Source organism: Capricornis sumatraensis, chromosome 2, assembly GCF_032405125.1.
Source record: "Capricornis sumatraensis isolate serow.1 chromosome 2, serow.2, whole genome shotgun sequence".
Taxonomy (NCBI): Eukaryota; Metazoa; Chordata; class Mammalia; order Artiodactyla; family Bovidae; genus Capricornis; species Capricornis sumatraensis.
In genome coordinates, this window is record NC_091070.1 from 118,478,469 (window position 1) to 118,505,731 (window position 27,263).

Below are 27,263 nucleotides of genomic sequence, written 5' to 3' on the forward strand. Positions count from 1 at the left end.
GAGTAAATATGTGATATTCTAATTCCATCGCCCCCAGTGTTTTTGAAAGTAAGATTCTCAAGGTGGAAAAAGAAGAGGTTAAGTAATATACCAGAGCCCTGGATTTGAATTGAAAATATAAGGATAAACTCACAAACTTATGAACTCATGAAGTGTTTCATTTTAACATTTTTAACCACTGTCTGGTGAAAGGTCTGGAAACTTTGATCAATCCAGTCGCAATAAGTTAGCACCAGATTGTGAGCTGAAATTACAATATCACAATAAAAGAAATAAAAAGTTCTTGGAGAAACAACTGATTTTGTGTCTGGGGATAGAAAATGTGCAAGATAAGTGTGAAACATTTTCTCATATCAGATAACAATGAAGCCAAAAAACATTTTCTCAGTTTGGGTCAAAAGGTCTTGGGAGACTGCTGCCTAATGGGAGAATTCCAATGTCTACTATCTACCCAATGGGACAAGCTGAGCATTGAGAGCAACAACAATTTCTATGGGTCTGAGCTCATTAAATTTAAATTCATAAGTTCATAATGATACAAAATGCCTAACTGATCACCTTTGGAAAACCTGAATCCACTTATTTATTTGAAAACCTGTAAAAAGGGGGAAGAAAAAAGCACCTATTCTGCTCTTCCTATACAAAGAACAGAAGTGAGTAACCAAATGGTAGAGAAACTTCACCAAATTTCACCAAATATTCACACGTCAAGTGTGAATTTCCTGGTGGTTGGTGAAAGGCCCTCAAAGTAATGTCAGACACTAACCAGTTTCTGAGCCACGTGTGTTTCATTTAGTATTACCCTTATAACATGACATTTGTAAAGGATACTGTTGGCTGATGGTTGCTTGTGATGGGAGGACAGAGGTTCTTGGAGAAATAATTGATTCCAAGTCTGGAATAAGAAATATACAAGATACATATGTGATCTATGGACAGTTCTATCACTGCAGAAATGTTGGGGAAACTCGGCTTAGATCTTAGTTACTGTGAGGCCAAATTTATACGTTCTCTTTTTACTTTCACATCAAATGATGATGATACTGAAATAGCTTGGGCTAGGCTAGTTGAGAAGGGATGGGAACTCATTGCAAGTAGGAACTTAGAACACTGTGGATATAATAAGATAAAGAATCAAATGTCCGCATATCTTTAGGGTGTTTAGAGTAAAGGTGAACCTCTTGCTTTCACATAGCACATGGTGGTTTCATCTGTAGGTGCTCTGGAGTGAGGAGAACTTGCCAGGGACCTGACATATGGATTCACCAAGTTCCTCCCTTCCTCAAGAGGAGAGATCTTTCCTTGCGAGAAGAAGAGGGCTGGAGGGAGGTGGTTTGTGCTCTGAGTCATGGAGCTGTGAACCTCAGGGTCTGCTCATATGCACTCACTCTTCCCCTCTAGTTTTGGGAAACATCTGTTCATCTTTTAGTCCCAATCCAGCATCACTTTCTCACAAATGTGCTCAGTGCCCTGCTCTTTTTCCGCACAGCACCATTAGAGATGTTGTGTTCATTTGATTGCTTTGTGTCTCTCTTTCCCACTAGAATGTAGACCTCATGGGGCAGACAACAGGGTGTGTTTTTCTCCCTGGCATATACCCAGTTCCTAATATGGTGTCGGGAGCACTGGATCACCCTGGTAGCTCAATGTTTGTTTCACAAATCAATGTATAAATGTTCTCAATTTCTGGATTGTGAGAAGGATCTTCTCATATTCCAGTTACTATAGATTGAATTTTGCTATAGATTGGTTTTTCTAGTAGTCTGTATGGATGTGAGAGCTGGACTATAAAGAAGGCTGAAAGCCAAGAATTGGTGCTGTTGAACTGTGGTATTGGAGAAGACTCTTGAGAGTCCCTTGGTCTGTGAGGAGATCCAACCAGTCAATCTTGGAAATCTGTCCTGAATATTCATTGGAAGGCCTGATGCTGAAGCTGAAACTTCAATACTTTGGCCACCTGATGTGAATAACTGACTCAATGAAAAAGACCCAGATGCAGGGAAAGATTGAAGGCAGGAAGAGAAGGGGGTGACAGAGGATAAGATGGTTGTATGGCATCACTGACGTGAGTTTGAGCAAACTCCAGGAGATGGTGAAGGACAGGGAAGCCTGGCATGCTGCAGTCCATGGGGTCACAAAGAGTCAGACACGACTGAGCAATTGAACAACAAAATAGATTGAATTGTGTCTCCCTGAAAATTCATGTGTTGAAGCCTTAACCTTCAAGGTGATGGTATTTGGAGATAGGACCTTTGGGAATTAGTCAGAGCTAGATGAGATCATGGGGGTGGGGCCCTCATGAAGAGATTAAGGTCCTTATAAGAAAAGACATCAAAGAGCTTTCTCACTCTCTCTTTCCCCTCACTAGGTCAGGACACAGTGAGAAGATCCCAGGGCCTGAGAACGTTCTCTTGTCTAACAGTTGGAAATGAATTGTCTGAAGAGACACATGTGCTGACAAAGCAAAAGACTCTTGGGAAGGGGTGCCTGGGCAGAGAGTAGGAGGGTAAGCGAAGCCAGGAGGACTGCTCTGCAATAGTCTCAGGTTTTATGGTGATGGGATTAGTTTCCAGGTTGTCTCTGGCCAATTATTCTGACTCAGGGTCTTTCCTGGTGGCTCACACATTCCTCAGCCAAGATGGATTCTAGCAAGTAGGATTCTGGGAGGTTGGCATCTCCTTTTGACCTTTCCCAAATTTTTCTGGTTGGTGATGACTTAGTTCTGTGTTTCTTACCAGGACCTCCTGTCATAAAATAACTCATGCAAATGGGTTGCTATGGTGCCTGGCTAGGGTGGGTGGTTTCAACCAATTTTTCCCCTAACAGTTCCAAGCCAGGATGAGAGCCCTCACCCAAAAATGAGCATGCTGGAGTCTTGATTGTGGGCTCTAGCCTCCAGAATTGTGAGAAAATAAATTTCTGTCTAAGTCATTCAGTCTAGGGTATTTTATGGCACTCTGAGCTAAGATTCCTGTATACCTCAATATTTTATTTTAAATCTCTAGATTTTAAAATGATAGTATCTATCTTAATTGAAATGCAAAACTAAAAATAATATGCAAGCCCAATAAAGCATTCTCCAAGCAGTCAGGTGCAGCCTCTGCTCTGTAGGGTGGTTGTTGGTGTGCTGGCCTAGCCTCCCACTTCTGACTTTGAGCTCCTTGAGGGTGGGGACCCTGTCTTCTTTCTCTCTGGATTCCACACACCTAGCCAGTGCAAAGCATAGCCGATTGGCAGGGCTTCCTGGAGGCTGGGGCTGAGGAAGCAGCTGGGGAGCCTTGGGCAGCCGCACCCTTTCCCAGGGAGGAGGTACCTGCGATTATTCACAGGGCGGGTCCCTGCTGTCAGCACCTGTCTGGTCTCACTAATTCCCTCTCCATCCTGTAGACTGTGGACTGAGCAGAGCCTGGCCCTCTTTCTCCTCCTCTCCCCCTTTGGTTAGGGCTCCTGGCCTTTTTCTTCTCTCTGGAAAGCTAGGGCCCAGTCTTCTTTCCCAGGGAGAGAGTGCCCTCTAGTGCCTGGGAGGGTGAAGGCCGAGGAGGAGGGCAGGGCCAGAGGCCAAGCCTGAAAGGAGGCCCTGCCAGCCAATGAGGGGTGAGCCGGCTGCAGCTTGACCTGTGGGACTGGGACAGCAGGGACCCACAGGTATTTCTGTGTGTGTGTGTGTGTGTGTGTGTGTGTGTGTCTTCTTGAGAACCCCCTCTATTATTGGAGGGATTGGACTCTATCAGGTTACAAAGTTAACATGGTGGAGAAAGTTCCCCCGATCTCCATTCTTGAACTCTTCCTCCAAATAAGAAAACTCTCTACCCAAATTGTTCTAAATGGGTTTGGTTCCACCACGCCTGGATCTTTCTTGCCAAGGGTGTGGGTCTTGGGATCACCTCTACTCAATTTCTTTCCTTTCTGACTAGCCTGGAATCCTTATCTGTTATATCTCACTTGTCTCCTGTTCTGATATTTCCTCTTCATTTTAAGTACAGAGAATACATAGCAATGTGAGCCATGGTGGGTGAATTGTGGCTGCGGCCTGTCCTGCTGGCTCAGTGTTTGCAGTTAGAGGTAGGGGTGGGAGACACCAGAAATTCCTGCCTTGGCATGATCAGGGGTTGGGCTCAAGGTTTCCTACTTCAGCTGTGTGATGTGACAAGCTCGGGACAGCATTCGCTACATTATCATTCATGGTTGGGGAAGCACCATGATCAAGTGACCAGAGTCTAGACCTCCTGTTGACCAGAATTGATTGCTGGTGTCTAGGTAATTTTGCAAGAAGCCAGCTTCTTTCCTGGGAGGCTAGCCTACGGGGCTTCCATTTTGGGCACTGAATCCTTGCCTCTTTTTTGATCAAAGAGGGAAGCTCAACACTTTCCCACATTAGGTGACTGCCTTCCTCTGTGGAGGGCTCACTTGTCATCAGGGCACAGTCTTCCTGAATGAATGGATTCCTGGGTGTTAATGGCTGAGAGGTTGCTTGTCCTGATCCAGGAAGCTCCTATATGCTCATTTTAAACTGGGGTTCTAAACATTTTCCATCTGGGAACTACTGATGATAACATAAAATCTCTTGAGGGTAGTCATCTACCCCATTTGATCTCAAACCTTCCTCTACAGTTTCTTAGTAGGATAATTGGGAGAACAGTTGATGTTTTGGTTGACATCTCACAGAGTCAGTATTTCATTTGGATTCAGTTGAAATAAGCAGTTCATTTCTGCCTGACACAGCAGAAAATATTTCTGCAATGGAAAGGACATAATAATCCTGGAGGTTAACCTCCTGGGCCCTTGTTGTGAATCTCCATCATCAGAAACTCAAGCAGATTGTGAAGTTCCAGGGAGAGGCTTTCAAGTCAGACAAATCTGCCCTTTCTAACTGGGTAACTTTGGGCTAGAGACTTAACCTCTCTGAAGTCCAGTTTCCTGATGATAAGCACAATTCTCATGGGTCATTGTGAAGATACTTCATGAGTAACTGTGAAGTCCTCCTGGACAAGGAAATGGAAACCCACTCCATATTCCTGCCTGGAAAATCCCATGGACAGAGGAGCCTGGAGGCTGTACAGTCCATGGGGTCATGAGTTGGACATGAATTAGTGATTAAACTACCACCAGTACCTCAGCAAATACTTGGAATATAAGATGTGATCAGTATTTGGTAAGTGCTGCTATTAGTATCGTTCTCACTTGAGAAGAAGTTAGGTGAGCATCTGTCACGAATCTTTGCAAATAAAGCCCACCCCTGCCTCTACTGTCGGAGAAGGCAATGGCACCCCACTCCAGTACTCTTGCCTGGAAAATCCCATGGATGGAGGAGCCTGGTCGGCTTCAGTCCATGGGGTCGCTAAGAGTCGGATACGACTGAGCGACTTCACTTTCACTTTTCACTTTCATGCATTGGAGAAGGAAATGGTGACCCACTCCAGTGTTCTTGCCTGGAGAATCCCAGGGACGGGGGAGCCTGGTGGGCTGTCGTCTATGGGGTTGCACAGAGTCGGACACGACTGACGTGACTTAGCAGCTGCCTCTACTGTAGTTTGCTTCTTCTGAGCCTCAGTGTTCTCACACTTAAAAATGAGATAATGATAATTTCACAGTGATAAAACAGACTCCATATGATTTCAACACCATGAAATTTTTGCACCTTTTTATGTCCCTAGGTATATCTCCTAGCTTACAGTCAAAGAGAACTTGAATATAATTTGTGTCCTATTGTTGTGTGAAAATTGTATAAATTTCAATTATGTTCAATTGATTCACAGTGCTTTTCAGGTCTGCTGCTGCTGCTGCTAAGTTGCTTCTGTCGTGTCCGACTCTGTGCGACCCCATGAACGGCAGCCCACCAGGCTCCCCTATCCCTGGGATTCTCCAGGCAAGAACACTGGAGTGGGTTGCCATTTCCTCCTCCAATGCATGAAAGTGAAAAGTGAAAGTGAAGTTGCTCAGTCATGTCCGACTCTTAGCAACCCCATGGACCACAGCCTACCAGGCTCCTCCGTCCATGGGATTTTCCAGGCAAGAGTACTGGAGTGGGGTGCCATTGCCTTCTCTGCTTTTCAGGTCTACTATAACATTCTATGTCTCTGTATATTCATTCTGTTAATTTTTGGGAGTTTGATATTGAAACTCCAACTAAAAGTCTTAATTTATTTACTTAAAAATAATTTAATATATAGTGGAACTATATGTAACCTTGTTCTGTATTTTCCAAGCCTCCTGTAAATCTGTTATCAAACTTTCATAATTAAAAAAAATTAAAAAATAGGATTATGAATATCTTATGGCAATTTTATAAGAATTAAATATAAAATAGCAGCACTAAGATATAAAAACGTCCATGCAGAGTTTATTCAAATAGCTACTCAAGAGTTTTAGAACTTGTTATTATCTGTGCTGGAAGTCTGTAGATGAGGCACTGGGGTCCTAGGAGGGACCATGAATTCTCAGGGTAATAGTAGGCTGGTGGCTAGACAGAGGTGTTGCTGCTGCTGCTGCTAAGTCACTTCAGTCATGTCTGACTCTGTGCGACCCCATAGACGGCAGCCCACCAGGCTCCCCCGTCCCTGGGATTCTCCACGCAAGAACACTGGAGTGGGTTGTCATTTCCTTCTCCAATGCACGAAAGTGAAAAGTGAAGGTGAAGTCACTCAGTCGTGTCCGACTCTTCACAACCCCATGGACTGCAGACTACCAGGCTCCTCCATCCATGGGATTTCCAGGCAAGAGTACTGGAGTGGGGTGCCATTGCCTTCTCCAGACAGAGGTGTTAGCTCACCTTTATTGAGCATCTGCTAAGGGTCAACCTTGTCCTGAGGACCTTGAGAAGACTCACCAGGTGCTGGTCCTTAGGAGGTTCTCAGTTTGGCAAGGAGGCAGATGAGGGCCGTGCAATTGGTAGGTGCTCTGTTTGAAGGGTGAGGATGATTGGTCTGACTATCGGTGTCTCTCCCAGGGCTGTGATCCATACTCTGCCTGTTGGCGACCTAGGACCACATGAGGATGCTGCTATGCTTTCTTGTCTTGTCTGCTTTGGATCTCGCGGCTTGCGGTGAGTTTTCTTTTACTAGGTCACAAGTGCTTCTGGCATCAGCTCCAGCCTGGTTGTGTTGGTAAATTATCCTCTCCAGGGTCCTCATTCCTCCCCATCAGCTATGTTCCCTATCGGAGTCCAGCTCAGGTGCCCCCTCCCCAGCTGAGACGGGCTCCGGTCCTCAGCAGCCTCTCCAGCCTGCCCGGTACAGCCTGGTGTCAGGGTCACTGTCAGGCATTCGCTCCTGATGATTTCACAGAAGGACAGAATCTCAGAACCACGGTGGAGACCCTTAACAGCTTAGTCTTGTAGACGGGGAAACAGGCCCCACTGTGGCAGTGACTTGCTCTCGGTCATCTGACAATTTGGGGGTGGATGCAGAGTCTAGTGGTCATGAGCATGGGTCTGGGGCCAGACAGCCTGGCTTGGAATCCAAGTCCACAGCTTAAAACCCATAGCATTTTAGACAACCTCTCCGAGCCCCGGTTTCTCATTTGTATAGAGGGAGTAGTTAATTTGCTTGTTTATTTCACAAAGATTTTTTAAGCCACAAACGTGATAGCGCCCTTGAAAATGCTTTGTTAACTACAGAGCTGGTCTGTGGGTGACATTGTTGTTCCAGTGACATTGCCCCCATGATCTCTGGTACTGAACAGACAGAGGGGAATGAGGCATATTTGTGATGCTTTTGTGTGAGTCTGTGTGCGCGCTCAGTTGCTTCAGCTGTGATCTGACTCTTTGCTGCCCCATGGACTGTAGCCTGCCAGGCTCCTCTGTTCTTGGGATTCTCCAGGCAAGAATACTGGAGGGGGTTGCCATGCCCTCTTCCAGTGATCTTCTGGACCCAGGGATCAAACCTGAGGCTCCTGCATTGCAGGAGAATTCTTTACTCACTGAGCCATCTGGGAAGCCCATTTGTGGTGATTAATCCTCCATTAATCCTATCTTAAAAAAAAATTAAGTTGGTAGGGCAGTCACAACGATCTGTAAATTTCTGTATTTCAAGAACCTTGCCTGGATCACTAGGTGCTTAACATATGAATACATGTTCACGTGATGACCATCTTGGTGTGTGACCCTCTGGTCTATTAATACATATACAGCTGAACTGGGAATGAGCTGCCCAGCTGAGAAGACAAGAGAGACTGCATTGAACCTGAAATGAAGGGAGGCTGGGGAGGCTGGGAGGGGGGAAAGGCCTCACTGGGGCAGATGTGAGAGGCAGAGGCAGGGTGCGGCCAGATGCCTCTGTGGTTTTCCTCTTTCTTGTTTCCTAGAGGAAGTCACGTGGGTCAAGTGGGAAGTTATCTGGGGAGACCGAGAGGCTGTGGGCTATGGGGTCGCAGGAGGAACATGGAGCCCGTGCCTCTGAGCTGGTCAAGGTATTTTCCAAGGACCAGCACCAAGCGTAGTATTCCTTTGCAGGGGATTCCCTAGAGTTGTCCTTGAATGAGACCCAAGCCAGAGGGCTGTCACAGGAGCTTCTGGACCTGTTTGTTGGCATCTCACAGCTTATTCACACAGGTCGCAATGGTGAAGCGTTTGTGGGGGCTGCCTGGGGCTTTTTAGGGAGACAGAAGTGTTTCTTAGAACATCACTATGGCTGGGTGGAGTGGATGGGGTAGGGTAGAACCACAACTCCTCCCATGGATTGTCCTGAGTCCTTAGGCAATGGGGGGTTCCAGAAAGGAGAGGAAACCCAGGGAAAAAAGACAAGGATCCCAGTCTCTAGCTCTCAGGGTAGAGATGCCACTTCACTCAGGCAGTTTCAGGGGGCTCCCAAGTGAGGATAATGAGGGAGCCCTCGGGGGTCCTGGGGTCCTGGGTGGGGCTCTCATAGCCTTGCCCACAGTGCATATTCACCTGAAAGAGGGAATCCCACACCCCAGTGTTCATGGGGCTTCCTGTGGGCTCTGGCTGGGGAGCTGCTGGTTTGAAGAGAGTGGCAGAACTTTCCTCAGGAGCCTGGTGGTCTACAGTCCATGGGGTTGCAAAGAGTTGGACAGGACTGAATAACTAACACTTTTACTTTCACTTTCAAACAAGAGATGCAGAAGGGTAGGGGAGGCTGTGATGGTGCAGGCCTCCTTCTGGGGCCTCTTCCATCACAGAGGATTCAGGGTGGCCTGGACAGCCTCCAGAGGGCATGGCAGGGCCTCAGCATGCCAGCCTATTTCCCCTCTCCCCTTCCCGCCAGGTGCGCCCACCATCGTCTCCCGCAAGGAGTGGGGAGCCAGATCCCTGACCTGCAGGGCCCAGCTGACCCGGCCCGTGGCCTATGTCATCATGGACCAGATCACAGGGATGGAATGCGAGGAGCAGAACGCGTGCAGTCAAAAGCTGAGGGGCCTGCAGTCCCGTTCCGTCTACACCAAGGGCTGGTGTGATGTGGCCTACAAGTAAGAGGCTGGCGGGGTCCCTGGAGCCCACGTTTGAATTCTCCTTTTGAGGGTGTCTTCTGTTCCCCCTTCTCTGAATTTCTTAATTTCCCATTCATGTTGCTTTTCTAATGAATAAAAAATGCTGATATAAACAGAATCCAGAGTCTCCCAGGGGTCATGAGGAGGACCACCGTGAGCCACATATTCAGATGTGGTCTTGGCCGCTAGGAGTTCCAGGAAAGAAGCGAGGGAGGTTGTGTGATAAGTACAGTCTCCCTGTTGAAGCTCGAAGAACGTTGCAATTTATGAAGGTCTTTACAAGTATTACTTAAGTAGGCTCTCCCTGCCACACTGAGGAATGGGCAGGAGAAATATTACCACCCCTGTGTCATAGGTGAGGATGCTGTGGTCTGGAGAAGTTAGAGAACCAAATGAATTATTTTTAAAGTGAGATTCTGGGAAGCACAGATAAACTAAGGCATACGAAAATTAAAGACACATTCCTGCATCTCTTGAAAGTCTAAAATGCATTACCCCACTCCCTTTCACTGTTATGTCATTGTAACATGTGAGCCTCTAAAACTTTTTGCATTCCGAGCATGGGTGAGAAGTTTTCTGTTACAGAAATTTGCCATTTAATCATGTTTCCTTGCCTGGCAGCTTCCTGGTTGGGAACGATGGCAGGGTGTATGAAGGCGTGGGCTGGACCATCCAGGGCATGCACACCCAGGGCTACAACAACGTCTCCCTGGGCCTCGCCTTCTTTGGGAATAATCTAGGTAATGGTCACCCCTCTGGCCCTCCACCAAGGAGCTGTCTACACTGTCTTCCATCTCCCACTCTTGTCTTTTCAGCCTACATCATGCTGTTCTCTGATGATGGCCCCTCTCTTGAAGTTCTTTTCTCCCTTGGATTCTATGATGGGGCATTTTGGGAGTTCTCTCTCTCCTCTCTGGTCTGTACTCCCGTGAGACTGCTGAAGCCACCACTGATACTGCTTGAGCTCATAGTTACTGCCATCACTTTGAGAGTCTGAAAAAAGTGAGAGTCGCTCAGTTGTCTCTGACTCTTTGTCTCCAGGCCAGAATACTGGAGTGGGTAGTCTTTCCTTTCTCCAGGGGATCTTCTCGACCCAGGAATTGAGCCAGGGTCTCCTGCATTGCAGGCGGATTCTTTACCAACTGAGCTATCAGGGAAGCCCTGAAGTTGATAAGTAGGAACTGGCAGAGGCAGAAAAACGTGGCTTCTCTCTTCCTCCAGTGTCTCCCTTTGGTAGAACCCAACCAGTGGCCAGCAAGCAAGGAAGTCTGGGAAATGTAGTTTGCAGGTTTCTAGTCCTCTGCAAAGCACAGGAGAGCACAGAGTAGGCCATGGCTGATTCATGTCAATGTATGACAAAAGCCACTACAATATTGTAATTAGCTTCCAATTAAAACAAATCATTTTTTTTAAAAAAGGAGCCAACAAGAAATCACTGGCACCTGCCAGGACCCTCATCTTCCAAGTGGGGCTAGTAATAGCATTTATCTCAGAGGTTTTCTGTGAGGATTACATGAGTTAATGGATGTGAAGAGCACTTGGCCTCATGTCTGATAGTGGAAGCTATTAAATAAATACAGTCACCTTCTCCGCCAAGCTAGGGCATTCCTGACTTGGTCAGGTGGGCCTCCTACATGTAGCTTTCACTGTCTCCCAGGGACTCCACATAGTGATGGAGTGGATAAGTAAGGCCCTTGGAAGAAGTCACCAACTTGGTTTCTAAGAGCTGTGTGTAAGTACTTCTTTGTCTCTTAGCCTCTCTGTCCTGGCTACTGGACTGGTTTTTTCCCTTCTCATCCATCAGTCATTCAGGCTCAAGGGGTCAACTTATCCTCCTTCTGCATCTAGACCAGGTTGGAGCTTTTTGCTAACAGTTCTGTGCTCCATGTCGTCCTCTCTCAGGCAGCAGTCCCAGCCGCACTGCCTTATCAGCCGCAGAGGACCTGATCGTCTATGCCATAAAGAAGGGTCACCTATCACCCAGGTATATTCAGCCGCTTCTCTTGAAAGCAGAGAGCTGCCTGGTCCCTCATCAGCCACTGACGCCCAGGAAAGGTAAAGCCTCTCTGTCCTGCCTCCTCCTCCGCCCAGTTACCACCCAGCAACCGTAGGGAATGCCTTTCCTTATTGGTATTCATTGGTCTTAGACCAAGGACATCTCTTGCTGAGATCTGGAAAATTCTAAGAGGGCACCTTCCCGGCCTCTCCTTTCCACTGGAACCATATAGCCATGGAACCATTCGTGACATAAATATATATGTACACATGTTTTCCGTCAGCGAATGTTTACTGAATACCAGGCACTCTTCTAGGTACTGAGGGTGCAGCTGTGAACAAAACAGATGAAACTGCACATTTAAGTAGAGAAAGATAGAAAATGAAGAATCAATAAGTGAAAGGTGTATGATGTTAGATGTAACATCAGGGTTATGGAGAAGAATAAAGCATGGAAATGGGGTGGGGTAAAATATATGTATATGTATTTGCATATATTACATGAATACACATACACACACAATCTCTGTCTCATAGTCTCCCTCGCTCACACACACCTCCTTCTAAAAGCAAAACAAGCCAACCTTCACCATGACCACAGCACGCTGAAAAAAGCATGGGTTCACAGATTACACTGCCGTGAGCGTGAAGAGTCCAGGAAGCTGGAAAATAAAAATCATGCACCATTTTGGAAAGACAAGCAGCAACCTAAAACCAGCACAGTGACAAGCACTTTCAATAGTTTCGCACGCTCTGCTAGAGTGGATCTTGCCTGCTGCTGCTGCTGCTGCTAAGTCGCTTCAGTCATGTCCGACTCTTAGCGACCCCATGGACTGCAGCCTACCAGGCTCCTCCATCCATAGGATTTTCCAGGCAAGAGTACTGGAGTGGGGTGCCATTGCCTTCTCCGGATCTTGCCTAGGACTCATCAATGTTTTTCATTAAGGTTTTCAAGTTGCAAGTCTTTAAAATTTGTCTTGCTTTCAGACTAGTGTTGTCTTCATTAATAACAGTTTTACGTGTGTAGAATTCTTTAGAGATTTCAAATTACCATATGCATGTGATCAGTTCAGAAAGTCAGCTGATTTCTGCACATTGGTCTTGTCATATAAGTACATACATCTGCATTTATTTGCAGTGCATATTCAAGCATGTAGGTATCAGTAGTATTTTCCCTTCTGCTCACATGCTGATTTCCACAGTTGTTATCCGAACTTGGCTTTTACCTCTGCCCCTTGGCTCCATCTGCCTGACCCAGACAATCCCTATCTAGACTTTCCCAGAATCCCACAAAATCTCACATGCTAGGATGTGTTAGTGGGTGTTAGAGGTTGGGGATTCTGAGGAGTTACCAGCCTGCAGTTGTGAGGTTGTCTACATGTGGGCACAGGTGAATTTACATCTCATTGTTTTTTCCCCTTACCACAGCTTGCCCCAACATCATCACAAGGTCAGCTTGGGGAGCCAGACAGACACACTGCCCTACAATGGGCCTCCCAGCCAAATATGTTGTCATCATCCACACTGCTGGGGCAACCTGCAACGTATCCATGGACTGCCGGATCCGCGTCCGAGATATACAGTCTTACCACATGGACACACAGAACTTCTGTGACATCGGATATCAGTAAGTGGGACTGGTGCAGACTTGACCCTCCTTTTCTTCAGGGGTATAGGAAGGAAGGCTTGGGGAGGGAGCCAGTGTTTACCAAGCTCTTCTTTTGTGCCAGGCACTTTACACAAGACATCACCTTTTTATTTGTGCAGGATTCTGGACTGAGCATTCTTCAGAGCCTAGCCAAGGTTTAGTTATCTCCCCTGGGCATGTTCTCCATGAGTGGTTAGGAAGACTCTGAAAGGAAGATGTTAAAACAACAGTGATAAACCAAGAGTGCAAGACCCTTATGGGAGGCTGTCAACGGACCATGCCTTTTAAATTTAATCCCTTCCAACCAGCCAGAAACCCAGACCCTGTTCACCCACAACTGCCCTTGAGCCCAACCCCAAACTTGCTCTCTCTGATGTTAGAATCTTGCAATACCTCTGGTATTGCTTACTCCATTTATAGACACAAGAAACTTTAACTTCTCTGGACTTCTTTTGCCTCCTCTCTGCAGTAGGGCAACAATACCTTATTTGATTGATAATACCAAGTGAAATAATAAAAAAAATGTTCTCTTTCGGTTCCTTTAATGCCAAGTCTACAATTAAGAAACATAATAAGCTAGTAGAACAGTGGGAAGCTTCTTAGGCATTCCCTTGGAATGTTCATAGAAGAAATTTAGGGTTAGAGTTTGATAACTTAATTATTAATACTAATTTTAATTTTATTGGCATCTAGTTGATTTACAGTGTTGTGTTAGTTTCAGGTATACAGCAAAGTGATTCAGTGATAACCTATAAAAGAATAAATTAAAAAATTATTTATTTATTTATTTGCTGGCTGGTCTGGGTCTTCATGAGCTTCCCTGGTGGCTCAGAGGTTAAAGCGTCTGCCCGCAGTGTGGGAAACCCGGCTTAGAGCCCTGGGTTGGGAAGATCCCCTGGAGAAGGAAATGGCAACCCACTCCAGTACTCTTGCCTGGAAAATCCCATGAACTGAGGAGCCTGGTGGGCTGCAGTCCATGGGGTGGCAAAGAGTCAGACACGACTGAGCGACGTCACTTTCTGAGTCTTCTTTGCTATGCTGGTTTTCTCTAGCTGTGGGGAGCAGGGGGTGCCTCTTCTCTAGTTGCGACACAGGCTTCTTTTTGTGGTGGCTTCTCTTGTTGTGGAGAACAGGCTCAATGGTTATGGCTCATGGGCTTAGTTTCTCCACAACGTCCGAGATCTTCCTGCACCAAGGTTAAACCTGTGTCTCCTGCATTGGCAGGTGGATTCTTTACCACTGAGCTACAGGGAAGCTGTGACTTAATCACAACAAATTTTATGAAGTTGCAGGTGGCTTTACTTTTATATATGTCCTGGTGGCTCAGACGGTAAGGAACCCACCTGCAATGAAGGAGACCTGGCTTCGATCCCTGGGTTGGGAAGATCCCCTGAAGGAGAGCATGGCAACCCACTCCAATATTCTTGCCTGAGAATCCCCATGGATAGAGGAGCCTGGCGGGCTCTAGTCCCTGGGGTCGCAAAGAGTTGGACACGACTGAGTGACTAAGCACGTCTCATTCTGGGCCGGCTGCCTCTCTCCTCTGAACTCCCATTTTAAAAACAGCCTTTGTAAATAAGAGAAAACTATGGCTGCATTTTACAGGGTTTTCCACAAGAAAAGTTTCTTGTTATGGTTATTAAGCTTAGTTAATAAAGAATTAAATGTGGAAATTCCAAATGGAAAATGCCAGGAGCTGAGGGAATGTTAGTTTCCTTTCACATTCATCCTTTGGGGACTGGCTTGGTTCCTGTCCCTTGACTTTGGAAGCCTGTTACGGTGCTCACTCCCCCTGCAGCCTCAGGATACAGCATCTGTTGCTCTGGCACCAACTGTGCTCAGTATGGACAAAGGGCCCTCCCATTCATCATTTCTTACTTTTTCACCAATATTTATTGGGGTATCCCTGGTGGCTGAGTGATAAAGAATCCTCCTGCAATGCAGGAGATGCAAGTACAATTTCTGGAGAAGGAAATGGCAGCCCACTCCAGTATTCCTGCCTGAAAAACCCCAGGATAGAGGAGACTGGCGGGCTACAGTCCATGGGTTCTCAGAGTCAGATACAACTGAAGCAACTGAGCATGCACGCACACTGTGTGCTTGGTGCTCAGCGAGATGAATTGGCTCCTTCCCTTGTGGAGGAGAGAGGACAGTAAACAGGTCATGACGATTGTGAGTGTTGGCACCGGGGTGGATGAGTAACAGGATGTGCCCAGGGTGGACCTCTAACAAGACTTTGGAGGACTGAATGGTATCACAGCAGGGCTTCAGCAGGGAGAGGCATCCACGCTGGGCCATGGCTACGGAGTGGGGGTCAGTCAGGCAAAGAAGGATACGGAGTGTTCCAGGCAAGAGGGAGCAGCATAGACAAGGGCCTGGAGTCCAGACAGAGCACAGATGGAAGAAGCTTGCGTGCTGACTTGCTCCAGTCACGCCCGACTCTTTGCGACTCCATGGACTGTAGCCCACCAGGCTCCTCTGTCCGTGGGATTCTCCAGGCAAGAATCCTGGAGTGGGTTGCCATGGCCTCCTCCAGGGGATCTTCCTGATCCAGGGATCAAGCCCATGTCTCTTACATCTCTTGCTTTGACAGACGTGTTCTTTACCATTAGCACCACCTGGGATGCCCACAAAGAAGCTTAACTCCTGCCTAAAACAGACTACAAAGAGGGGACTGGTGAGCGAGAAGGCTGGAGAGGCTGACGGGAGCCACAGCACAGGGGCCTGGGCATTGGTCCTGACAGGCTGACTCTATTTGAAAGGCAACTGGAAATCCATGCTCTATAATGGGATCTGTATTTAGCAAAACCCCTGGGGGCTGTTTTAAGCATGGATTGGAAGGAGTAAAACTCTGGGCAGACAGCTTTTGCAGTAATTCAGACAGCAGGTGATGGTGACCTGGAACAGCATAGCAGCTGTCTGCATAGAGGTAAGTGGAGAAATTTAAAACAGGAGAAATGGTTGATGAACCGTGAATGTTGATTGGATGGGGTTGGGAGAGGGAGAGTGAGGCATTCAGTCTGATGTCCAATTGTCTAGCTAAGGAAATTGTGGAAGAAGATGGGTTTGTTTGGACATGTTGGCTTTTAGAGCTTGTAATTGAGCTATGGCTTCCCAGCTGGCTCAGTGGTAAAGAATCTGCCAGCCAAGCAGGAGACATAGGAGACGTGGGTTCAGTCCCTGAGTTGGGAAGATGCCCTGGAGAAGGAAACGGAAACCTACTCCAGTATTCTTGGCTGGGGAATCCCATGGACAGAGGAGCCTGGGGGGCTACAGGCCACGAGCAGATATGAGTCAAAAGAAGGCAAAAGTGTTGGACACGACTTAAGCGACTAAAAAACAGCAACAGTTGGAGTTATTAGACTGGATGGTTGTCCAGGGAGAATATGTTGAGTGAGAAGAGAGAAGGGGTGAGACCAGAGTCCCAGGGGAGGAGAACCAGGGAAGAGAAACACGTCAAGAAATTAGTGGCCAACAGAATCAGAATGAAAATCAGTTTTCATTACTAGTGTAACCATGTGGCCGTGGACTGATGCTGCCGTCATCATTGCTTGTCACTGTCTGTCTTCATTTCTTAGGTTCAGGGGCTTTGTTTTTTTCTTTTGCCTTTTTGTCTCTGTTCACACTGGCACATATGGTTAAGAGTAATACTAATAATAGAAGTGGATGAAAGGATGAATTAATGATTCAAGGAGTGAATGAAGCCAGTTCTCCCCAGAGTAATTTTCTCCTTTTCCCTTTGCCTGACCTTAGCTTCCTGGTGGGCCAGGATGGTGGTGTGTATGAAGGAGTTGGCTGGCATACCCAAGGCTCTCACACATACGGATACAATGATATTGGCCTAGGAATTGCCTTCATAGGCAACTTTGTAGGTAGGTAAGGGGTAAACATGGGGCAGAGGGACTCTGGATGATGAAGTATTATGTGAAATATCTGGGAAGCAATGGGGATAAGATGCATTGTGGTGCCCGACAGTGTCAGTGAGACTCTCAATGCAAGAGGCAGGTCCCCAGGAGTCCCTCTCAGGCAGAACATTTCCTCCAAATTCACCTGTACCAATACCCGATTCTATGTGTCTTTAGAGCCATGCCCAATGCAAGCATGGAGCAAGAGAGAAAAAAGTCTTTTGCAAACTTTGGTGTTTTCATAGCACTGTTGGCAAATGCAGCTTCTTCCTTGGTAACCATGGCAACAGCACTGGGGAGCACCACTATCTCTTATGGACAAGCAATGAATGGTCTGGTCCTGCGATGTCTGCCCCGTGGTGACTGTTGAGAAGTGGTGTGTTGAGCTGCAGTTATTTTTCAGAGAGGTTTTGAACTTTCTAGAAGGCAGAATCAGGGAACACAATGACCTTGTTTTCCCAATGTGCCTGGCTGCAGAAACTTACAGGAATTTGTTGGCTATGGTGGTGATGGGGGTAGAGGGAGACTGGGCTATGTGCTTGTTCTTGCCCAAAGTAAGTAACCTTGAGACCCTAGTGACTGCTTGGCTAAATGTATTTTGCAGAAAAACCACCAAATGCTGCAGCGCTGGAGGCGGCTCAGAACCTGATCCACTGTTCCGTGGTCAAGGGGCATCTGGTCCCCAACTACCTGTTGGTGGGGCACAGCGATGTGACCGATATTCTGTCTCCTGGACGGGCTTTGTACAACATCATTAAGACTTGGCCTCATTTCAGACAATGAGGGCACCCCAGTTCCTTCCGATACCACCCCTCCCCAACTCTAGCTTCTGAGCCTCCCCTTCTTCACCTTCCATCCTGGCTCAATACCCGCGACCCCTCCCTGCCAGCCCCATCCTGTTTCTTCTGCTTCAGGTTTGTATGATCATTTCCTAACTAGTATGATCAGCTCCATGGGATCAGACTCCACAGTGGGGCATTCCGGCCCTCTGAGTCTGCACCCGGCCTCCTTCCCTCCTCACTGTCCTCTCCCCAGCACCCACCTCCTCACCCAGCTGAGGCTTCTTGTCCCTTCGTACACACCCCTCTCCTGGTGTGCCTTCCTCTGCTGTTGTTGTAGCCATGAGTTCCGGGAAACAAACTCACTCAGAATGACAATGCGGATAGTGGAGTGAAGTTTATTACACCAGCGGGCTCAAGGCAGAGTCTCCTCTTAGCCAAGGACTCTGACCGACTTTTGTGAAAACCTTATATATCTTAAGTGTACTACTCAAGCCCACACCCCCAAATTCCTTAAACCTAGCCTGAAAAGTGTTAAAGGCAGATACAGTCAGGTTACAGCCATGATTCACAATCAGAAGGGTCAGCTGGTTATGTATTGTAGCCTTCACCAATGGGTGCCATAAAGATTAAGGTGATTGACTACATAGGGGATTATTACATTCTTTTTGGTGACAGGAAATCTTGGTATGGAATCTGGTGTTTATCAGTCCGGGAGGCCAGTTCGGCCGTAGGTATGTTATCCCCGTGGCTATCAGGCACACAGTCCAAAGCTCACTGAGAATGCAAGATGGAGTTTCCTTCTTTTTCAAGATGGAGTCAGCCTGGCCTGTTCCTTTCCTCGCTCACCATCTGCCTGGCAGCTCCCAGCCTCACACGTGACCCAGGTCAACATCCCAGCCCCTCCCCTCTGTTCACACACCACCTTGTCTGTATTTGTGTGCAGCCCTTATTTCAGGGCAGTGATTGTTTATAGAAATTCTCTCCGCTGGGTTGTGAGTTTGTCCAGTTTCGTTTGTGTCTGTGTCCTCAGTTCTTCAGCAGTGTCTGGAATACAGAAAAGTGAAAGTGAAATCACTCAGTTGGGTCCTGCTCCTTTTGACCCCATGAACTACACAGTTCATGGAATTCTCCAGGCCAGAATATTGGAGTGAGTAGCCTTTCCCTTCTCCAGGGGATCTTCCCAACCCAGGGATTGAAACCCAGGTCTCCTTCATTGCAGGTGGATTCTTTACCAACTGAGCTATCAGGGAAGGTGCTACAAGTATTTATTGGAGAAATGGATGAATAAATGAATGAGTGGACCAAGTCCTTGCTCGCCTTTCCAATTTGCTTATCACCCCTTTTGGGGAAGACTTGCTGGATGATCCCTCATCCCACCAGCATTCTCTCTGTTCTGTTGCCTCCCAGTCTGAGACTCAGAGCTGCTCTGGTTGCTCAACTGCAATGGTTATTGTGTCTCCAGACTCCCGTGTCCCCATCCTCCCAGAGCTCCCTGAGGGCAGAGGCTGTGTCCACACAGCACTGCTCTCTGTCCTTCCCTGGTTGGGTCTGCTAGGCATCAAGCTGAGCGGGGACTCAGAGCCTGGGAGCTCTGCAGCCTCCCTCCCGGGGCTCCTCCTGCCCCAAGTGAAGCCTCATCCTTTCAGGTGGGGGAAATACTGACTGCTCTTTACTAGAAGCACAGGAACTGGAAACTCGCTGCTAGTGGTTAGTTTTTCCTGATCTGGAAACAAGGGAAGGAGGAAGAAGGGGAGAAACACGGTCTCCCCACCCCCTCCTTTGGTATTCACATGAGTCTTTGCTTCTACAGTGTTTCACACCTCTTAGAACAAAGTAGGTTCAACCTCACAGTTTCACAGCTGTTTGTGCTTTTCAAAGACTGTCCCCCATTCTCACTGGATTCACTTTATCCTCAGGCCACCTGAGCACCGAAGCAGGGGAAGGAATTGTTTATATAGAGAGTCGTAGGCCTGGGGGTCTCAATGCCCCTTTCTGACTTACAGAGCCAGGGGAAGAGGGGAGGCTGCTCCAGGAGGAGACCCCCTTGGGATGGGAGTCACTGGACCAGAAGCTCTGGTCAACTCAGTCCCTTCTTAGGGGTGAAACCTCCCCAACTTGCCACAGTGTGTCTCCCCTTCTCTTACAATATCCAGAGTGAGTTTCAGAGCCCTTCCTACAGGGAGTGGTCAAAAAGGTGGATGTATGATGAGAAATGATCCCAAGAAAAGAGCTGCCCTCCATCTTTCCCTGCCTTTCTTACCAGCCTCCAAAGTGGAGGATCTCTGGCCTTTAAATCAAAGCACATGCCTGGCCTCAAGGTCTCACTAGCCTCCCCAGGCTCTCCTGTGGGGGGTGGCAGGTGGTGGGTTACAGACTCCCCCATCTCCATCAGTGCTCATCAAGGCCTCCTCAAATCAGCGTTATTGCAGGGTCTGAATTATTCTCTTTTCAAGATTATTTACTTTTATTAGTCTTAAATACACATAATCTAGGTGAAACCAGAGCACTCAGTAGGAAAATGCTTTTTCAAGGTCAATCCTGAGGCAGCCAATTCCATTCAGTTGCCTCTTAGGAGTCCATTGTGTGCAGAAATTCTTTCCAGCTCCCCTTTAATTATTTAAAGTGGGATTCAGAGAATTCCCCGGAAGGTCTGATGGTTAGCTCTCACTGCTGGGGCCCAGGTTTGACCCCTGATGAGGGAATCCTGCAAGCCTTGAGGAGTGGCCCCCCCCAAAAAAAAGTGGAGTTCACACTAACATCCCTCCTTGGAGGTTAGCTGCGAGGATTAAGTGGATTTAGAGTCCTATGACTCGTGGTTGCATATAATGTGGTCCTGCCAAAGCTGAGTGGTGGGATCACGGTTCTTGTCGCTGCTGTGCTGGTGGTTGTAGTCTGTTACTGCTGTGTGACTGGCAGGAAGGATACACGCTTGTGGGCATCAGTCTCAGCCTCCTGGGGAGTTGGCAAAGGCTGGTGAGAGCAGGGAGGAGCCCCACCGGTCGGGCACAGGTGAAGGAGCCCTGGGTACGGGAGGGACACAGAGCTTCACGACCCTGGACTTTCAGGGCTGGAGGGCCTCTAAGCCCATCTTGTTAGCTGTTTTCCACAACTGTAAGCTTGGAAAGAAAAAAAAAATGCCACAAAAAGTTTTATTTGATTCTGGAATACTAATTCGATTTAAGCCTATTTTCCAGAAAACTGAAACCAAAGAGGGCCGATGACTTGTTTAAGTTCACTCAGTGAGTTAAATAAAAGAGGAACCCTCAGATTCTTCTTCTTTTTATTTAATCTGAAGAGCTTTATTGATCTTTCTTTAACGGATGAGATTATTTGTTTGGCGGTGCCAGGTCTTAGATGCATCATGCAGAATCTTTAGTTACAGCATGTGGGATCTAGTTGCCTGACCAGGGATTGAATCTGGGCCCCTTGCACTGGGATCACGGAGTCTTACTCCCTGTACTGAAGGTGGAAACAGAACAGGCTCTATCTTGAAAGCAGGACTCCATCTTGGGCCGGACTGTGGACTTTGAGCTATATGCCCAGTATCTATGGAAATGACATACCAACTGGAAAACCAGGCCCCCAGAAGGAAGAGCCCCAGGGCTCTCCATCTCCTAAAAGAATACCCTAATTATCTGTGTAACCGAATCATACATTCTATTATGCTTCTTGGGGTATGACCACAAGCCTATTGATAATTGTCCACTGTTAATTACCTAGGCTTAAGGCATATGAATCAGGGTTAACTTTGATTGTATCTTTCTTTTTCCTTTGTTCAGACTAGTTTCGGGGAACCTTATACACTCAGGGTATACAGGGTTTTCACAAAGACTGGTCAGCGTCTTTGGCTAAAAGAAGACTCTGCCTTGGGCCCGCCGGTGTAATAAAGGGCACTCCACTATCTGCACTGTCTTTCTGATCGAGTTTGTTTCCTGGAATGTGTGGCTACAACAGTACCACCAGGGAAGTCCTAGGAATCCTCAGATTCTGAGCACAGCCCCATTCTTGCATTTCTCTGGTTGAAATCACATGTGACCCCTCCTTTCCGACAGAATAAAGTAAAGCGTCTTAGCATGCACAGCATTTAGCACTTTCCACAATCACTCCAACCTACCCTTTTGCACAGAATGAGACGTAGGTGGCAATTTGCAGATTCTCCTCCCGCAATGGCCCACCTTGGGGCCTTTGCCCACCTGTCCCTGTGCTCCTTGTGACTCCTCCAGTTCCACCAGTTTTCCAGATGCTTCCTGTTTCTCCAGACCGGAGATGACATCTCCGTCCACTGGGTGCCCGGGGCCTTTCCTGGTCCTCTTGGTGGCTCATTGCTGTTCCCCGCTCTTCTCCCTTCTGACCTGGATTTCTGGGCCTGTGCCTGCACCTCCCTGGCCCAGAGCTGGTGCACGGGGGTGGGGATGTGACACCTGCCTGTCTGTGGACTGGAAGGGGAAGAGCCCCATCTGTACAGGGCAGGGCAAGCAGAGGCAGCGTTCCCAGCCCAGAAGGGCGGCAGCCCTTTCCCAGGCTGGTCTTGGGATGTTTGTCACAGAGTGGAAAATCCCAGTGTCTGCCAGCTGCCAGGAACCCACCCACTTTTGTAACACATCAGAGGCCACAGGTTAATTCCATCTTAATTCCCTGCGCTCTGTGGCTCCCACACTCTGGTGGCCTCTCCACTGGTGTGAAATTGGGGGGAAGAGATTCTCCAGCCCCAGTGCTCCCCCAGCCCTTGGAGGCTTCTGTCACCGTCTCCCTGTGGGGGCCTTGAGGCTGCTCCCCACGAGCTGGCCCTTCAGGAAAGGCTCCCTCCCCGAGGTCTCCGCCCAGCCTCTCCTGTGCTCCCTGCCTCTTCCTCTGTCTCACTGGCTTCTTTCTTCCCACACTTGTGTGTCTCTCTAGTGTCCCGCTGTCTCCCTCCTGCCTCCGCCCCCTCTCTTTTTCTCATGCTGCCTCCCTCTTCATCTCTCAATGCCTCTCCTTTGCTCTCTGACACCCTTCTACTGCTGTATCTCTCTGGCTTCGCCCTTTCTCTTTTGCTCTCATTAACATCTAGGCTGCGGTGGCGTGGAGGAGATGATGGGCTCTGTGCTGGAGTACTGTAGACGCTGGCCTCCACCAAGCTCTGCTCTGTCCCATGGCTGCCAGCCCTGCTGGCGAGGAGGAAGTCGGGGTGGAAGGCCGGGGTGGGGTGGCTCTGGGGAAGGCACACATTTTTTGGAAGCTTAGAGCCACAAAGAATGGACAGGTGTGGTTTCTGACCCAGCAGGTTCTGCTGGGGCAGCTGATTTAGGACAGGGCTTTAATTAGAGGAGCCAGCTCTGGATGAGGAAGGTGTGATTAGCTGGGAGGAGTGGTGGGAGGGGGTGTGAGACCCTGAGAGGGGTGGCAGGGACTTTTCGGGGACTTTCTGCAGTGGGCTGGATTAAGAAATGTGTCCCCAAGGTGGGAAGCTGGGGGTTCTCTCTCAGGGTAGCCAAGAGCTTTTGCACTCAAGGTTGATGGAGCTGCCTGCAGAGAGGTGTGAAATGAAAATATCTCTTGCCATATTAATAAACAAGAAATGGCATAGCCATTAGTGATTTCTGGCCTTCAAATGTGAATGAGAGCTCCCCAAGCTGTGATCCAGCGGGTGCTGCCACCCCGCCCACTCCCATCTCCTCCATGGTGATTGCAAGAAGCAAGGTAAACAAGGAAACAGGATTTGGCCCCAGATAGCTGAGATGCATATGAAAGGAATGGATTCTGTGAGGACTGCATCTTTCCATATAGAATGCTAAATTCTTTAACGTTCAGACTGCCTGCTCCCTTTGTAGCAAACTTATATATAGCCAGACCTCCCCCCTGCCTCCTTGGAGCAGTTTTCTCAGAGCTACTGAGATGCTGTCTCCCTGGCTTGGAGTCCTAAACGTCCTGCAAAATAAAATAACTCTCTGCTTTCAGGTTGTGACTATATTTTTTTAGTCAACAGAGGGGAGCTGGGGCATCTCTTATGCACCCTCAGCACTCTGCTCACATGTAAGAGTCCATCTCTTGAGGCCCCTGAATTAGTAATCTATTCTGTTCTTCTTTGGCACTCTGTCATTATTTATGTGTTTCTCTTTGTGTAGGTGCATATCTTAGTATCTGTCTTTCTTCCCCACTAGATTACAAGGGCCGCGATAGTGGAGATCATGCTCTCTGCCTTCGTGTTTGTCTGCTCCTGGTGCATAGCGTGTTACCGTGTCCACGCCTTCTCTGCTCGCCACGCGATAGGCCAATGAATCTGAGAGACGAGGTGTTGAGGCAAGGAAGAGACTTGAAGTGGGGAGCTGGCAGACTGAGAAGATGGCAGGCTAACACCTCAAAACAACCATCTTATTGGGATCTGAATGCCAGCTTCTGTGATAGATCAGAGAGATAGAAACGATGAAGAACCAAGTCAAAAGGCAGAGCAGAGACGGAGATGCAGTGGGGAGGTAAAGTGAAAGCGTCTTCGGTCTTGCACAACACCTCCAAGGGAAAGCCCAGCCTTCAGAAGGCGTGTGTTAATCTCCTCTATTCACAGGTGGGCAGGGAAAAACTCTCTCTCCGTGAGCCGAACAAAGGCACTTTCGTTTACAGTCAAGCAGAGGGGCAGGTCCTCCAGGCAAGCCACGGAGTATGATTATAATAATAAAAACAAGTCAAAGAAACATGGAGTCAGAATTGGCTTTCTCCCTGCAGCAGATGCTCAGGAAACATCCGTGTGGAATCCCAAGGTCTGGGGGGACAGGAGGTGTGGTTGTCTATTGACTTGTCTTACAGCAGGTGGCCAGTGTAGCTGGTTTGTCTGTTCAGGCCCCACTGAGCTCTCACTGGTTCATCACATCAGGGTGGGGTTGCAGAGTGTGAAGATGGAGGGACCAGGAGGCGACTTGCCTGGGATCAAACCAGATTAGAGTAGACCCTGGAAACAGATACCCATACATGGTTGACAGAGAGGGCTGGGTTCCCAATAACATTCAGTGGTCCTTTCTCCGGACTCTGCTAGGTACCTGATACACTTGATTTCCTTTAATCCCCAAGACAGGTTAGTAGGATAGGAGCCGTCATTCCTATTTGACAGCTGAAGGAGCTGAGGCTCAGCTTGGAGAAACTGTCACTTTCTTAAGATTACACGGCTAATGCATGGTGCTGCTGAGCTGAGTTTCTGTTCCTTTGTCTGCACAAATCAGGCTATCCTCTGGTTGCTCACACTGTTTTTACAGCTAGTGGCTAGAAGTGGACAGAACACGCAAGGATCCCTTGACTCAGGGTTCACTGGAGAAGTTACTTCCCTTGATCTAACAATATTCTTCAATTAATAAGGTGATACATGTAAAACTATATAATGATATAGTTCTGAATTCATGTTGTAGCAACATCAATAATAATAGCATTGTAGTCCGAGACTGTATTACCTTTCAGTCACATTGACAGCCCCACTGGCCCAGTGGGGTTGTTCCATCATAACTGCTGGTAACCCATCTCTCACCCCATTATGCCCTCAGCAGGCCCATTTTTTTCAACCTAAATGCAGAACTCTAGCATGTTTTGATTTAGTGTCCTCTTAATAGTGTCTCGTCATAGTAAAATTCTGTTGAAATCTTTTTGAATTTTAATGTTATCATCCTCTGTGGGTCATCACTTATTTCTTCGTCATCAGCATTTTTACTCAAATCCTTCAGTATCATTCCCCAAACATCCACATACACTGGGCAATGAGCCCCAGGCCCTCCTACATACAGTGCCCCATTCGAACCTGTGAGGGGGGCACTGTGACCCCCATTTTGCAGATGAGTGACTGAGAAGACACGCTCCAGAACGGAACTGAGCGCCCGCTTGCATGCACCACCACTGTTCGGGGAAGCTACCTCCACTGGCTACAGGTCTCTGCTGTTCATTACGACGACCACAAACACGCTGACAGATACTCTAATTCAATCTCTGCTGGAGGGAGAGAGGAATTACGGCTGAAATGTGTGAATGTGTGTGTATGTGTGGTGTGCAGACACTATTGTTCATTGCTATCATTAGTCTATTTTCATTTTTGAGCACCCACAGGCATCATTTCAATAACTACTGATATTCTCATGCATCCCAAATGTGGAATTTTTATTCTCATTTTTCACTAAAGGCAAGCATATGCCTCAACTCCATTTGTAATTAGCTTCCCTCTCTTAGTGCTTTTGTGTGCACGTGACGGGGTTCACACTGCAAGTACCATGGCCCCTTAATTCTTCGTTAACTATGGGCACGCTCGCCTGTTACTGAAGCAGGCACATGGGCACAGCATTTATATTTATATAATAAGCTAAATATGACATGTACAAGGACTTTTCTGATGAATGCAAGGCATGTAGAGGGTTGATGGAGCTTCATGATCTGTACACTTCTAGTGTTTGAGAAAGTTAAAGGCAGGTTGTTGCTTAAAAATCACAGGAAATCTTGGCTTAGATTCTAGTTCCTGTGAATCCAACAATACTTATTTAATCATCTTGGTTTTCTACTCTGTCAAGTTTAGGTAATAATGAAAATTTCTAGATTAGTATTTAAAGGAAAAAGAGAGGGAGAAGTTGCAATGTTACACATAAGCTGAAGTATAAAATACCCATTCTTTACCAGTGGTAAAGAATCTGCCTGCAATGCAGGAAACTCAGGTTTGATCCCTGGGTCAGGAAGATCCCCTGGAGAAGGAAATGGCAGCCCACTCCAGTATTCTTGTCTGGAGAATCCCATGGAAAGAGGAGCCTGGTGGGCTACAGTCCACAGGGTTGCAAATGAGTCAGACACGTCTTAGTGACTAATCTAATCTCTCACACTGAGCAAGCTAAAGGCAACCAACGTTGCCTTCCTGCCACCCCCACCCTCAGCTTAGGGAGGTCTTCATCAGGAGATAGGTGGGAACAAGGTAAGAGAGGAGACCCACCAGGGAACTGACGTGAGGTGGTCATGGGGTATGGACCTCGGGGCTTAACTCTGTCTAAACTGTCCTCCCCGCCATCTCCATTCCACCCCTCCATCAGGTTCTGTTCATCCTTCAGTCCAGTGTAAATATCATGCCTTCAGAGAGAAACCCTCCCCCACCCCCGCTCCCCATGAGCGATATACTCATTCAGAAACTTGCCTTTTTCCAGCACTGCACGATTCAGAACTGAATCTTTAATTCTACTGTTATTTGATTTACACCCATCTTCCTCACTGGATGTCAGCTTTATGAGGGCAGGGACCTCCCTGGTGTACCCCTGGCACATAATAGTAGCCTAATAAATACTTGGGGACTGAATGAATGTCCTCAGTATCTTTTTTGTGACTGTGGGGTTGAATCAGGTGACCTGGGCATTTTCCAGATCTGAGATGTTTTGGGGTCTAAGGGTCCCAGTAAAGGCTCTAATTCCAGAGGCTCTTGGTGGGGGAAGGTGCCTGAGGAAACAGCAACAGAAGGGAACTGGAGTTCTGCTCTGGTTGGGCCAGTAGGTGACTCCCTGGTTGGGC

The 27,263-nt window shown here is 47.7% G+C and overlaps 1 protein-coding gene across 1 annotated transcript; it reads left to right on the forward strand.

Moving 5' to 3' along the window:
* The first annotated feature begins 6,987 nt into the window (after positions 1 to 6,987).
* Positions 6,988 to 17,775, forward strand: PGLYRP3 (peptidoglycan recognition protein 3). Its single transcript, XM_068994209.1, has 8 exons — positions 6,988 to 7,042; positions 8,462 to 8,557; positions 9,222 to 9,423; positions 10,066 to 10,184; positions 11,347 to 11,499; positions 12,868 to 13,066; positions 16,841 to 16,959; positions 17,597 to 17,775. Exons 1-8 carry the CDS (start codon positions 6,988 to 6,990, stop codon positions 17,773 to 17,775), a joined length of 1,122 nt encoding a protein of 373 aa, XP_068850310.1.
* Positions 17,776 to 27,263: the final 9,488 nt, after the last annotated feature.

Coding starts and splice junctions, on each gene's coding strand:
- PGLYRP3 (XM_068994209.1), top strand. CDS start 6,988: ATGAGGATGCTGCTATGCTTTCTTGTCTTGTCTGCTTTGGATCTCGCG. Junction 8,558..9,221: donor TATTCACACAGGTCGCAATG/GTGAAGCGTTTG, acceptor CCTTCCCGCCAG/GTGCGCCCACCATCGTCTCC. Junction 11,500..12,867: donor GCCACTGACGCCCAGGAAAG/GTAAAGCCTCTC, acceptor CCCTTACCACAG/CTTGCCCCAACATCATCACA.